Source organism: Carassius auratus, chromosome 30 (genome assembly GCF_003368295.1).
Source record: "Carassius auratus strain Wakin chromosome 30, ASM336829v1, whole genome shotgun sequence".
In the NCBI taxonomy this organism is placed as follows: domain Eukaryota; kingdom Metazoa; phylum Chordata; class Actinopteri; order Cypriniformes; family Cyprinidae; genus Carassius; species Carassius auratus.
In genome coordinates, this window is record NC_039272.1 from 17,757,343 (window position 1) to 17,773,282 (window position 15,940).

Sequence of the window (15,940 nt, forward strand, 5' to 3'; positions counted from 1 at the left end):
TGAATGTGATTGTCAGCAGTGCCAAAAGAATGTGCTGTTTCCTTTTTAAATCAGTGCGTAAATACACATAGAATCCTTGTAGTGCTGCTGACACAGAAAAGTGTACGCAACATCCGCTATGGTGATGTTGGGAGAGACAGAGAAGACGAGTAGAATAAAGTCATTGGGTCTCATTCATGAAACACGAGCAGAACGAATTTTTGTGTAAATCGTGTGTAAAGTGGTTCTACCATAAATTTTCATATTCGTTCAAATGTTCATATTATCCAAATGTTAGTTGGTATGAAAGAAATCAACACCTTCTCCCAGCCACGCGTAAATAGTGTTTAACATCCGAACGTTTTGCTAATTAATAAGGCTGCATTTTAATTCACCTTAATCGGGTACAGATTTAAATCATTTTGAAAAAATATATAACAATTACATATGGTTTTTCTTTTTACTTTTATTATGAGAGCTAGTAATAGTATCTGCAAAGGAACACTTTAATCAAATAATAAATTGCTTTCAATAGGGCTGGGCAAACTAATAGCCCCGTAATTGTTACGGAAATTCTTTCCTATAAAATGGCCAAAATCAGGGAAAACAAGAAACATTTACAATTGCTGATATAATGCTTTTGCTAGATTTGGTAGATAGAATGCTGCGCAAAAGGAATATTTTCAGAGACTGCGCAGACTTAATTGCCGAGAATGATGACTTGTTAATTAGTCTTTTCAGGCTACCCCGACCACTTCTTGGTGAAATCCTTCAGTTGGTGTCATAATATGATGCCCATATATAGTTGTCAGTCAGATTTAATGGGCGGGATTTATGGAAATTGAGAATGAGCGTGCATGCGCATCCGATTTACGACTGATTGGAATTCATTAACACACACACACATTTCACTATCACCTCTGAAATTTACAAATTATTTGTGAATCAGGAGAAGAGTTTTCGGGAAGGTCTCTTTACGTGCAAATCATTCACATATTTACTTGTATATTTATGAATGTTTCATGAATGAGACCTTTTATTTTTGTTATCTTGTTACGGTTACGTAATGTTACGGTTGAACCACTGATGTAGGGCTGCACGATTAATTGAAATGGAATAGAAATCGTGATTCGACAGAAGCTGTGATTTGTCATGCATATGTTTCAGAGAAGCCCGTTTTTTGATCAGCAGTAAATAGCTATCCGAAGGCCAGAGGGCTGAAAATACAAATATGTCCCGAAGAAGAAACCCAGGAAATGCATATCGCTACAGCTGAATAAACAGAAGATTTAACTGCTTTCATTGATTCAGCGTGACTAATAAACACACGACTACGATAATATATGGTTTATCGGAGTTCTTATTCTTCTTCTTCTTATTATTTCATATTAAAATAAAGTATATTTATAATGCAGTTTACTATGCAGATTTACTGCTGATTACAGAACCGGCTTTACTAACAAAATGCACATGACAATCGCATTCGATTAATCATGCAGCACTGCGCTGATGGGAGATGGACTATTCTGACGATGCTTTTCATACTTTTCTGGACCTTGACAGTGTATTTTACTTGGCAGTCTATGGGACAGTCGCAAGCCTCCTGGTTTTCATCAAAATATCTTAAGTTGTGTTCCGAAGCCAAACAAAGCTTTTACGGGTTTGGAATGACATGGGGGTACGTGATTAATGACAAAATGTTCATTTTGGGGTGGAGTATCTCTTTAAGTAAATTTTCCTATTATTATCTGTGTTAAAAACCAGTTACATAATATTCAGTGTTGAGTAGAAATTTCCATACCATTTTTAAATCTTTTGTCTCATTATAATGGTCTTTACTGTCACTTTTGATCAGCTTTAAAGACGTGTGTGGTACACATTTTTATTTCATATGCATGCAACTAATCCTTCTTTTATTTTGTATATAATGGATATTCAAATGAATTACTATAATACAGAATATTGTGATTTACATAAGGAGTGATATTATATCAAATTAATTACTCAAGCATTCAGTATGATTATTAGTAAGATTTATTCAGCTTATTAGTTGTTTAGGTTTTCAGAACATGCTGCAGATGCTTTTCACATCCATGCACAGCAGTATCTTTCTGTGGTTAAGTTTTTGATATTGAAAGATTTGTATTACTATATAGAAACATTACAAAGGTAAAATGCACAGGTTAAAACATGCAGTGCATCTTGTCCTCATCTCTTGTCCTTCATGTTTTTTGCAAATAAACTCTTCAGAAGATTAAAATAAGCTGTGGCAGATGCACAGAAATACAGAAGCAGTGCCATGTACAATGAAGAACATTCAGTAATGAAAACAGTAGCTGTAATACTGCAGTAGCAGTTTTTTTGTTGGCAGCTTTTTGTTATGCCTTGTGGATAGTTTTTTGTTGTTGTTGCAAGATGTGATTTAAAATCACATAACTACTAGAGGCATTTCTCTCAGAAATAAATATATTTTGTTCTAGCTATTTGTTCCAATATTTTATTTAAGTATTTCTTTCATGTCTGACATTTGTATTCATAAAGAAAAAACGGATGACATTTTGTGTAGTCATTGATTGATATTCTCTTCAGTTATGGAACATTATTGTTGTTTAATTGTATATTTCATAGAGAACCATTATAAAAGTACTATAAATCTCAAATCTGCTTTGAAATACTGCACTGTAATGTACACTTGCTGCACACTAAAGATCACATGCATGTATCTGTTAATGTGTGTTTGTAGCGAGCTTTACTGGAACAGAAGCAGAAAAAGAAACGTCAGGAGCCCCTGATGGTGCAGTCTAATCTGGATGGGCGCTCTCGAGTGCGGCGGACCCGGCAGTCGGAGGAACAGGCTCCCCTTGTGGAGAGCTACCTCAGCGGCAACAGCAGCATCATCTACCACGGTACAGAATACAGTTCAAAGCCACTCTCTCCTAATATATCAAATAACCATAATGCCACAGAGACTCTAAGGTCACGTTCACTGTCGAGGGCATGAGACGTTATTCCAAGCAGTCATTATGCTGACATGCCAATATCGACCCAGGCTGCTCAAACAGAGAGGCTCACAAAGACTGGTGATTGAAAATGGAAATGCATGTTTGAAATGATTGTTCGGCAAACAATACTGCCATTCTTCACAGTGCCAGCGGTACTGGCTTGAGTTACTCTATTGATCTCTGTCCCAGACTGCTCAGTGTTAGATAAACCCTTCCTACAATGTCAATGCAGACCTCAATCATCTATATTAAAACATTTGCTAGTGTCAGGGGTCTTTCCTCTGAGCTATGAGAAGCCTTTTTATTTGTGAGCTAACATTTATTTTTAGCTGTTTGTGGTGCATTGTCATGCAATGTTTCTGTTTGGCATTATGGTTAAGCTGGAGACAATGAAATAGAAGTGTGTTATAGATCTACATTATAGTGTTTAATGACTTCTCATGTACCTTGTTAGTTTAGAGCCCCTTTAAAGCCCTTTCCATCTTATTTTAGTATTGTTTATATAATACTATTGCGGAGTTTATTAATACTTTGAATAAGCTTTTAATTCTAATATTTTATATGATCGGTTTTAGTTTATATATTGAAGTATATTTTTGTTTAGCTTGAATTATTTCAGTTTTTGTAAGTTTAATACTTGATGGAATACAGCTTAAACCTTGTTATTTCAGTTAGTTGTCAAGGCTTTTATTTCAGCTTTATTTAAATTACTGAAAACCATTTTTTAATAGTTTTAGTCTTAACAGTAACAGCACAGCTTTGCTGTAAGCAGTCGTTGAATGCTTATTATGCCATTGCTTACTGATGCCTTTGGCGAAGTTCTGACTCAGAAATTTAGAGTCAAATTCCTGATCCTACATCTAAAGATAAATTAGAGTTTGTCCTTAGTTATTTACAAACTGAGGGACATCTTAAATTTTTTCAGTTTTCACAATGCCACAAATACTGTCAATAAAGTTTAACTGGTACTGGAACCAGAACATTCTCATAAATCATCATTCAGTTGATGCTGATGATCTGACACAGGTGCTTTGGGACTGTTATTTTCCTCACAGGCTTGTGTTGTGTTATGAAAGAGAGGAATGTCTGTTGATACTAGCGGTATACAGTATTATGAATAATTTACCCTGTTTCCCTTAGTGTTGTGCTGTCTCATCAACAAGAGAGCACCTTTTGGCTCTCATCCAGCATGAGCTGCAGTGAATTGTAACTGTAGTTGATTATGCCATGCATGTTATTTCCTTCTTTGTACGTTTGCATTTGTCAACCCTAGTGGATTATATGTTTGGCATATATAGTGTATCTCAAGGTACATTTGCACAGAATATTTACATAGCTGCACAAAGGTGCATAAATGCACTAGATGTTATTGCATAAAATTATAATTGAATGAGATGAAATTGTGTGTGTGTGTGTGTGTGTGTGTGTGTGGGCATGTTTTTGTGACATATCAGGACACAACTCTGTATAATGACATGGGTATGACACAGGTATTACAAGGAGAGGGTGACTTATGAGGACATAACCCATGTCCCCATTTTTCAAAACGCTTATAAATCATACAGAATGAGTTTTTTTGAGAAAGTAAAAATTCACAATGTTTCCTGTGAGGGTTAGGGTTAGGGGTAGGGTTGGTGAAAGGCAATAAAAAATACAGTTTCTACATTATAAAAACCATTACGCCTATGGGATGTCCCCACTTTTCACAAAAACAAACATGTGTGTGTGTGTGTATATATATCAATGTAATTATAATTTCAGTCTATATATATATATATATATATATATATATATATATATATATATATATATATATATATATATATATATATATATATAGACTGAAATTATAATTACATTGATTAAAATGTCATAAATTTGTTATATTCAGTTCCAGGAAAGCTAAATAACAGACCCTTTTTGTAATTATCAGGTTTGATCATTTGTATGGATCATTTTAATTTAATGATATAATAATCATTTTGTATTTTTGATCAACTGTCTCACATTTTATGTCTATAATCTTGGAAAAAACTGCCTTCCATAAGTTTTGGCAGTGTTTTAATTGTAAATTCTAATTCGATAATTAGGCCCTATAATTGAAATGACAACATCAATGTTTGCGAATTTTCATTGTAGTATTGCGTCTTAACCCAGAATTGAGACAGACACAGAGCCTAAAGAGAGCATTGTAACTCCATTGTTTAACTCTCCATCACTCTCTCTTTTCAAAAAGCAAGTCAGTGTCTCTGTGGTTTCTTTCCATAACTAAACCATTGATCACCTTTCTCTCATTCTGACAGGCTCGTCTCTTTATGTCTTTTAGTGTTAGTGACGTACTGTAGCTATCGACAAGTGTCAAACTGACAGTTATAGGCACTTTCATGAGTGTATAGACAGATGAATCCTCACAGAACTGTTGTTTAAGAAAGCACAGCAGTCAAGGCCTTGAAGGACAGTTTAAAAAAAGCAGACTGTGAGAAGAAATTGTTTTTTTTTTTGATTTCACAGTTGTTCTGACAGCCACTGAATAAAGGTAATTAAAATTGGATCCAGGGAGCAGTGGGATATTTATTTGTGTGTGTGTGTGTGTGCTTGTAGCCGTCGTCTGTGTGTATGCTAAAAACACAAGCTTTGTTTCTGCTTTGTCTCTTTGCTAACTCTTGTTCTTCTCTTCATTCACTTTAACCCTTTTCTTTATTTTCCTCTTGTTTTTGTTTTTGTATTCTCTTACACTATATTCTCTGCTCCTGCTGGCTCATCCCGCACTTGTTTAGTACAAGAAGCAGAACAGGAAGAAGTTAAAGCCGTAGCAGAGGTTCAGGCCCCTCGCTCGGCTAAAAAAACCAAGCCGCCTACCTCCACTCCTCAGACTGGCAGCGCCAAGAAGGAGAAAAAAGGAAAGCACAAAGGTCAGCTGAGCAACCTGTTAACCATCAGGCCCAGCATGTGCACGAAAATCTGTGTGTGTGAGTGTATCTGTGTGCGTAAAGGACATTTGTGTCATCCAGTGATTCCGTTTGTGTCATGATCAGCATTTCCTGCGCTGTACAGAAGAAAAGATTGAGGATGTTCACATATGTCACTTCAGCATGCAAAAAGATTTGTTCCTGTGTGAATGTACACTACTGTTCAAAAGTTTAGGATCAGTAAGATTGATTGATTTATTTAACCATGGTACACACACACACACACAAATATATATCAGATATCAAATAAATACTGTTCTTTGGAACTTTGTTCATAAAAAAAAACCTGACAAAAAATATGGTTTTATGGATTCCAAATTTTTTTAAACAGCATTAGTAGTAAGTATTATTTTAAATTGTAAAATTTTTCAAAATTTTTGATCAAATAAATCCAGCCTTGTTGAGCATAATAGACTTCTTTCAAAACATTTAAATGGTTGTGTAATTTTTTCATGGTTTTTACATTGATTTCAAAACTGCCTTGTTGCCATGCACATAAAGTAAACGTGTCTTACCATGCAAGACAACAATATCCGTTAGCATTTTTATTATTTTTTAGCATTGCTTAATGCCTTAAAAACATAGTTTACCCAAAACTAAAAAAGGTTGTCATCATTTACTTACCCTGATGTCATTCCATACCTGTAAGGCTTCTGTAAAACACAAAAAAGAAATGATGTTGAAAATCTGTATGTTCTTTTGTGTTCAGCAGAAGAAAGAGTCCTACAGCTTTAAAACAAAGTTAATTTGCATTCTAAGTGGATAAAAGTAAATCAATAAAAAGCATATAATTTAAGTCAAACAGCAGCTACTGTAATTTTCCATCTCTCCTGTAGTGTGCTTGCTTAAACTACCACAGCTATATTCAATCTTTCCATGCCTTCATGTTCTCCATACTGTGTTTTTGTATTTAATTTCCACTCATCTAAATCCATCTCCCTGTGAGAGCGTTGAGGATTTTCACCTCTTTCTCTGTCAATGACAGTGTGGCACAGGGCATTAATGAACGTGCCCCTGGAGAGGAACCAAACCGCTGTTCTACTGCCAATCTTTTCTCAAGGAATAGCGAAATCTCCTCTTAATACTGCTTAGGAGCAGCTGCTGTCTGCCTGCCAAGAGCAGCGCTGAGTTGAACTACTGCAGCCTTCATCGATACAAGACACAAACATTCATGAAGTAGACAAATAGACGTATGGGCTCCATCCATCAGATGTGGAAGTATGATGCTTTTAGCTCAACGTCAGCACCATAATGATTCACACAAGGGAAAACATTAATTTCTTGCTTTTCGTTTGCTGAAGGTATGACTTTTTGTGGAGTAGCTGACATGGATATAAACTAGCTTACATTAATAATAAAAAAAGTTTTTTTGGAACACTGAATTATTATTTTTTGTTTGTTGGATCAAAGTCAAAAAGTTGCTTTAACTTGTTAATCAGATTACTTTATCTCGGTGTTAAATGTTTGTCGAATTACTGTTTTAAGCTTTTTACACTCTTGAGAGTCAAGTGAAATCTTCAACACTCATTGAAATAATTTCTACTCCAATTTGAGGAATAATTTACAACAATTAATAGGGAAAAACTACTTTAAATCTGTATTGGCTTAATAAAAGCATAACATTCTAGAATACAACATTGTTTCAAGAATCTAACGTCCATGTGCCATTGAAAAAGACACTCATATTATATTTCAGATGAACTTGCATTAACTAAAGAAAAGAAAAGAAAAAAGTCAATCTCTCACATTTGGATACATTTGAAAAATACATTAGAATGCAAGGTAAAAATTATAAACTCCTTATAGATTTCAATACATTTTGTAACAATTGTCCTGATATTTAGTGCTTTTTAAAAACATACATTTACTGGAAAAACGTCATCTGTAGCTTAATTTTTCAAGAAAATCATGTTAATTTACCGTTTGTAGTTCAAAACAATCAGACTTTGGGTATGTTCAAAACACATTTTATAATGAAACCTGAAAACTTTCTTTCCATCCAGTGACAGTCCATGTAACCAAAACTTAGAAGATCCAAAAAAGGCATAAAGGCATCATAAAATGAATCCATGTAAAATATGTTTATGTGTGTATAAAAGCATCATATAAAGTGATAATATCTCTTAATATACAACACAAACAAACAAAACAATTCGATTCATATGTAATACTTTCATCTTCACAACATTCTAGGTCATTCTAAGTTTTGGTTACCTGAACTTTAAATAGATGGACAGAAATATATCAGGTTTCCTTATAAAAAAAAAAAAAATCTCCATTTGTGTTTAAAAAATGAACCAAAGTCTTATGGATTTGGAACAACATTCATTTGTGGGTGAACCTTACTCTTGAAGTCTCTGTCAATCTGTAGAAACAAACAAATAAAGAAAAAAAGAGTTTATTTTTCTGCCAAGAAAGGCTGTCTTTTCTTATCCTTGCAGAGCTTAACACCTTCTCCAAAGTGTCTGTTTTTCCTGCTGTGAAAGATTTTGAGAAAGATAAATAATTAAAATAAGATGTACAGTAGTATACACATGAAACATATAATTTAAATTACACCAACAAAACTTACTTTTACTTTCAGTTAACTAAACAGTTAACTTTAGCTCAAAACAGTACAGAAAGGTAAATTATTTGCATTGGATCAAGTATAAAATATTCTAATAAAAAAACATATGCACTTTGTTCAGTGTAGTTTTGACTTTATCAAGCTAAGTTTGACGGCCGCTTTCTTTTGTTTTACAAATGTGATTTTACAACCAAAACATTTGGCTGGAAACAAGTATGGATATGCCTAAAAAATATTTTTTTGCTGCATGTCTGAAAGCTGCTATTTCTTCACTTTATTACGGTGCTGCTAGTCGTCTTCTGAGCCTGCGACTACTGAACAATCATTATCTCCCCTATACTCGTGTAGTGGCCCACGAAACAGGTTAGAGTGCTTTATACATGACATAATCAATAAAAACTGTTTTATGACTCACAAATGAGAATTTCAAATCAGACATGTTATATCTGGACCCAAAGCTTTGAAAGGATAAGCTGATGCAAACATCTTGCTCATTTTATGGAGACTATTCTTGATCAATCAATATTATGTCTCTGGCTTTTTCTCTGATGATTACTTACCTTGTTAAGGAGCCCCAGCACAGGTCACTTTAATTTCAGGGACAATCATAGTTTAAATGTAATGCTGATTTTTGTGCAATCACGAGCACTAATGCCTCTCGACCATCTAGTCAGAGCTAATTCTCTGACATTGTTCAGCAGATGAATCCCTGGAGGGGGACAAAGGGTCTCGATAGCTTTAATGACTTGATTTGGTCTGGTTGGATGCATGGATGCAGGGTAGCTATAATCTGGACAGTTGCATGTAGCTGTGTTTGTCTGGAACAACGTGTTCTTTCGCTGATAGTGACTAATTGGATGAAATACAAAACCCAGGCTGACATAAAGAGGATCTGTAAATAGACAACAACAAATTCTTGAAACCCCAAGGGTGCTTAAAAGCAACAGCACATGCAAAGTTCATTGAGAAGATTATATATTGCATACAGTAAAGTGACTTGCTGCCACAGGAATACATTACATTGTAGAATATTTTCACAAAGTTTAAAACAAATAAATGCAGCCTTGGTGAGCACATAAGAAACTTTAGAAAACATTAAAAATAAATCTACATAATTTATATTCGGTAGTGTTTATGTCACAAAAAGGACCATCAAGTCTTATACTGCAGAGGGATTCATTCATTCATTGAATGTCTGTCTCCATATTTCCATGAAACGTCATTATTCTGTGATACCAACGTGGATGCAGGCTGGTTGACATAGTGGAGTTAACAGTGTTACTGTGTTGTGGTGGTACCACAGGAATTGATGGGCCTGCTGCCTTCCAGGATGAGGGTCAAGAGCTGGGCAACCAGATTCAGATCCTGACAGTGGGCCACTCACCTGCCCAGGAGAGCGAGGCAGAGGGCCAGGGTGAGGCAGTGGGCAGCACACAATCACAGGGCAAACAGGACCTACGGGTCACCATGCTGAAGAAAGGTACACCAGCAAACGAGAGCGGAGAGAGAGACAGATGGAAAGACCCCTACGATCTTGCTGATTAAGCCATTCACTCAGATTTGCAGATTGTTCTTCAGTATTACTGATCGCCTAACATGCAAAACAACATCATGTACAGTATCATCATCTGGTGACTAACACTTTGAAATCTACTTACATGCTATAGCATTCAGATTCAGTGTCTGCCTCTCTCTCCTCCTTCTGTGATATATTTGGATTGGATCATGTCTTTACTGTCTGCATGACTTATTTGAGCTGGTTTGAGACAATCTGGACTGTGGATAATCATTTTGTCTTGTGCATCCCTTTTTCTTCTTATTTGTTGAACAGATTAAAAGATTCAATGAGAATTTTTTTTCTTCTTTTTTTTTTATCCAAATGTACTTAGTTTGTTGCATACACTAAATTTCCTGTCGTATGCTCTTTTGGCATCAGAGTGCAGTTATTTGCAGTGTTATCTGCACTACATAATGCCTCTATGTTTCCTTTATGCCTGCTGCTGTTCTCCTCATGTTCTGCTATCGACACACTATTTGATAAGAACCTTAATATTTTTCTTGTTCAAAGGAATCTCCAGTAGCATGAACTTTGATGAAGACGATGATGAAGATGATATGGTCAGCTCTAGTTCATCTCAGCTCAACAGCAACACAAGGCCTGGATCTGCCACCAGCAAAAAGTCCAGCAAGGTTGACTACTTTTTCTAATTAAGTTGATATTTCACTTTTACACAGTGTGGGCTATAGGTGCAGACAGGATGGATGGAAACAGATCATGGTTACCATTGTTACTTATTCGTTGCTATGGGGAGATTGAAGAGAAATACTGTATTTAATATACCATTCAAAAGTTTGGTGTCAGATTTTTTTTTTCAAGAAGTTATTTAGCAAGGATGCATTAAATTGATGACAGAAAAGACTTTTACAGTGTTGCAAATTATTTCAATGTTGATAATAAGAAATGTTTCTTAAACACCAAACCAGCATATTAGATTTACAAAAGTATAATGTGACACAGAAAACTAGAGTAATTGCTGCTGAAAATTCATCTTTACCATCACAGAGAGGTTACGTTTAAAATGGTCCAAGTTTTATTCAATTGTAATAATATTTCAGAGTTTTATTTTTTTCATATTTTTGAATAAATCAATAAATGTGGCTTTGATGAGCCACATATTAAATATTAGTGTATTTTGTAATTGTTGGGGGAAATTAGTGTTTTGTATTTTGTACAAAATATGTATCAAATAAAAATATATAGTAAAATATCTAATATATATAAATAAAAAGTTTAAATATAGCTGAAGATAAGAAAGTAAAATTCAGAGAAACATTTAATTTTCCCTACAACATTAGACTTTTACAGCATTAAATCCTTTAAGATCCATTCAATTGAAGTAAAATTAAATTGCAATTCACATATACAGGACATGATTCCATGTCTGTACATATATATATATATATATACACATTTTAAAATTATTATTTTAATGGGGTTGCAATGTAAGCATCATAACATATGTAAGGCAGTTATAATGGTACAATATTCAAGTTGTGATAGGCAGTCTAACAGAGGGTGTAAAAGGGTCACTGTCAGTGTTGTGCAAATTACTTCCAAACTGTAATTTGTTATAGATTACTTGGTACTGTTATTTACAAGTAATTCATTACCTTACAATATTAGTGTCTCAGAATTGTTAATGTGTTGCATGGCTCCAATATTACTTTTGAGTTACTTTCACTAAAATATCTTCAGAAGTAGAACTTAACATTTCCTTTCAGTCATTCACTCTCAATGTCATATAGACTGACGAATTGGGATTGGGAATTGGGAATTGGAAAGTATGTGCTTCCCCAGTGATTCTTCTCGCACAGATGCTGTGCAAGGACAGGGAGGACAAGGAGCTGGTCTTTCTTGTGGCACTGTATTGGCCCACTCGGACCTGGTTCCCCGAACTAGTGCTCCTTGCGACAGCCCCTCCTGTAACGACAGATAAAAGAGGAGGAAGCAATTGCAGGCAATCAGATGTAGTTTATTGATAAAGAGTGTCCAGAGTGTTGGCAATGGCAAGGAAGGTCTACGGTGGCGTGAGAAGAGCGGGATGGTGAAGTCAGCGGTGCAGGTGAAGGTGGTCAATGGTTGGAACCAGGAACAGACCGGAACACTGACACGCGGACGACAACACGAATCCAAACCAGCACACAAACACGGAAGACGATAATCCAGCTAGTGCATGGAGACATAAGAGAGGATCTGACAACAGAGAGAGAGCGAGGTGAGTATAAGTAGCAGAGGTATGATGACGATCAGCTGGAGCGAGACAATCAACACCCAGGTGATGACAATCAACTAAACGAGCACATGGAGACAACGTAAGTACAAAAACAATAACAAAACATGACACGGAGGAAACACTGGATTTCCTACCGTGACAGTACCCTCTCCCCTAGGACGTCACCTGACGTTCCCAGCCTGCTTTACCTGTAGATTGTAATCATCTATAAGGTGGTGATCCAATATGTCCCGAGCAGGAACCCAGCTCCTCTCCTCCGGACCGTAACCTTCCCAATCCACCAAGTACTGAAAACCGCGTCCCCTCCGTCTAGAGTCCAGAATACGATTAACCAAATAGGTGGTTTCCCCATTAACGAGACGAGGCGGGGGGGGAACCGGAGCAGGCGGATTAAGACGGGAAGAAATCACCGATTTAATTTTGGAGACGTGGAACACGGGAGGAATCCTCCTGTACGCCGGAGGAAGGCTAAGACGCACGGTAACCGGATTAATAATCTTGGTAATAGAAAACGGGCCAATAAATTTGGGAGCAAGTTTGTTAGAAACGGACCGCATAGGAATATTCTGGGTAGAAAGCCACACTCTTTGACCGACGACGTAACGGGGAGGCTTCGACCGGTGGCGATCGGCCTTAGCCTTGGTGCGCGACCTAGCCTGGAGCAGAGCTCTGCGAGCTCTGGTCCAGGTGCGGTGACACCTCTGGACTAATGCGTGTGCGGAGGGGACCGAAACCTCGGATTCCGTACTGACAAAATTAGGTGGTTGGTACCCTAAACTACACTTAAATGGAGACATGCCCGTAGATGACACTGGCAAAGAATTGTGTGCGTACTCCACAACTGAGAGTTGCTGACACCAGGACGAAGGATTATTGGAAACCAAACATCGCAAAACCCTCTCGACATCCTGATTGGCTCGTTCGGTTTGACCATTGCTCTGGGGATGGAACCCGGAAGAAAGACTAACAGTCGCTCCTAACAATTTACAAAACTCTCGCCAAAATTTGGACACAAATTGGGGACCCCTGTCAGAAACCACGTCTGTCGGGAGGCCATGTATGCGGAAGACGTGGTCAATGACAGCTACCGCTGTTTCCTTGGCTGAAGGTAATTTGGGCAAGGGAATAAAATGAGTCGCCTTCGAGAACCGGTCCACTACGGTTAAAATCACCGTATTGCCTTTAGAGGGCGGGAGGGCGGTGATAAAATCTAGCGAAATGTGGGACCAGGGTCTTGAAGGGACAGACAGCGGTAAGAGTAACCCATCTGGAGGTCGATTGGAAGTCTTACCAATAGCGCAAACTGAACAAGCCAAGACGAAATCGTGGACGTCACGAGCCATACCAGGCCACCAAAACCGTTGCTTGACCAGAAATCTAGTTCTACTAACCCCTGGGTGACAAGCAACACTGGAACAATGACCCCACTGGAGAACGTCTGACCGTAACCTCTCCGGCACAAACAATCGGTTCGGTGGGCAACGAGCCGGGGGCGTTACCCCTTCTAAGGCGGTCAACACCTTCGATTCGACCTCCCACCTGAGCGCGGAGATAATGATGGTCCCCGGTAAAATGGGCTCGGGAGTAGCAGTAGGATCGGAACGCTCAAAAAGACGGGATAAAGCATCGGGTTTGATGTTTTTGGAACCCGGCCGGTAAGAAAGTGTAAAATCGAAACGACCGAAAAACAATGCCCACCGAGCCTGCCTGGAGTTAAGTCTTTTGGCGGTTCTAATGTATTCGAGATTCTTATGGTCCGTCCATACAATGAAAGGTACACCCGACCCTTCAAGCCAGTGACGCCATTCTTCCAGTGCAAGTTTGACTGCCAACAACTCTCGATTGCCAATGTCATAATTAACTTCTGCAGGAGATAAACGGTGAGAATAATACGCGCACGGATGCACCTTTCCGTCTGAGGATGCGCGTTGGGATAACACTGCTCCTACCCCCACCTCTGACGCGTCGACCTCCACTATGAATTGACGTGAGCGATCAGGGGTGACGAGAATGGGAGCTGAAACAAAGCAGCTTTTCAGTTTGGCAAACGCAGCCTCAGCTGCGTCTGACCACCTGAACGTCAAACTAGGGGAGGTCAAGGCGGTCAGAGGAGCGGCTAGTTGGCTGAAATTGCGAATGAAACGCCGGTAAAAATTGGCGAACCCCAGAAATCTCTGCAGGGCCTTGCGAGACTCTGGGGATGGCCAATTTACCACAGCCTTAACCTTCTCAGGATCCATGCGAACACCCTCAGTCGAAATGATGTGTCCTAGAAAAGAAACAGACTGTGCATGAAAAACGCATTTCTCCGCCTTGACAAACAATCCATTCTCTAGCAACCGCAGAAGCACTCGTCGTACGTGTTGCACGTGTTCCTGGAGAGACGAAGAAAAGATCAATATGTCATCCAGGTAAACATATATGAACAGATCGACCATGTCTCGCAACACGTCATTAACGAGTGCTTGAAAGACTGCCGGCGAGTTGGTTAGCCCGAACGGCATAACGCAGTACTCAAAATGGCCTCTAGGGGTGTTAAAGGCAGTCTTCCACTCATCCCCCTCCCTGATGCGGACCAAATGATAAGCATTACGTAAGTCCAATTTAGTGAAAACGGACGCTCCCTGCAACCTCTCAAAAGCTGAAGACATAAGCGGCAAAGGATAGGTATTCTTCACCGTTATGTTGTTCAGCCCTCGGTAGTCAATGCAAGGTCGCAAGGATCCGTCCTTCTTTCCCACAAAAAAGAACCCCGCCCCCGCTGGAGAAGAGGAAGGGCGGATAAACCCCGTTGCTAGAGAACTGGATATATATTTCTCCATGGCCGCCGTCTCTGGAACAGACAAAGAATATAACTTGCCCTTAGGCGGAGAAGTACCTGGCAATAACTCTATCGCACAGTCATAGGGACGATGAGGAGGAAGAGAATCAGCACGAGACTTACTGAACACCTCCTTCAGGTCGTGGTACTCCGCGGGCACGCTAGCCAAATCCACTGCTTCCCCCTGAAACACAGACTCAGAAACATTAACACCAGCAGACAAAAGACAAGACAAATGACATTCCTCGCTCCAGCTAACCACAGATCCAAGGCGCCAATTGATGCTGGGGTTGTGTTTCTGAAGCCAGGTGTGACCGAGAACGATGGGGGATGAAGGAGAGTCCGTAATGTAAAATGATATCTCCTCAGTATGATTGCCAGAAGTGGTGAGGGAAACAGGTAAGGTGGTCTGAGTGATGACTGGTAGTCTGTGTCCATTGAGAGCAAAGGGTGCAATGGGGTGTTTGAGGGAGGTGAGAGGAATGTTAAGCTTACTAGCGAACTGGAAGTCCATGAAATTACCCTCTGCCCCAGAATCCAACAAGGCGTGATGCTCGAGTGCGTGGGTGGACCACCGTAGACTCACCGGAAGGAGTGTCGATGTAGATGAGGTCTTTCTGGCAGAGATCCCACCCGATAGTAGCCTCCGTCTTACTATCGGGCTCGGTCTTTTACCGGACAACGCTGGATGTGATGTTCTTGACTGCCGCAGTATAAACATAGTCCCAGGGATCTCCGCCTGATCCTCTCCTCCCGGGAGAGCCGAGCTCGCCCCACCTGCATGGGTTCAAGATCTCCCGGTGGGC

At 38.8% G+C, this 15,940-nt stretch overlaps 1 protein-coding gene across 4 annotated transcripts in view; it reads left to right on the plus strand.

The window, feature by feature from the left end:
* tub (TUB bipartite transcription factor) overlaps positions 1 to 15,940 on the plus strand; it is a 95,343-nt gene that overhangs the window by 64,655 nt on the left and 14,748 nt on the right. For 2 of the 4 annotated variants that reach the window (XM_026211836.1, XM_026211837.1), the window contains exons 3-6: positions 2,723 to 2,885; positions 5,759 to 5,893; positions 9,823 to 9,999; positions 10,588 to 10,709. In XM_026211836.1, coding sequence (XP_026067621.1) covers positions 2,723 to 2,885; positions 5,759 to 5,893; positions 9,823 to 9,999; positions 10,588 to 10,709 — 597 coding nt within the window. The remainder of the gene's footprint in view (positions 1 to 2,722; positions 2,886 to 5,758; positions 5,894 to 9,822; positions 10,000 to 10,587; positions 10,710 to 15,940) is intronic. The other 2 variants (XM_026211839.1, XM_026211838.1) reach the window with 2 other exon arrangements.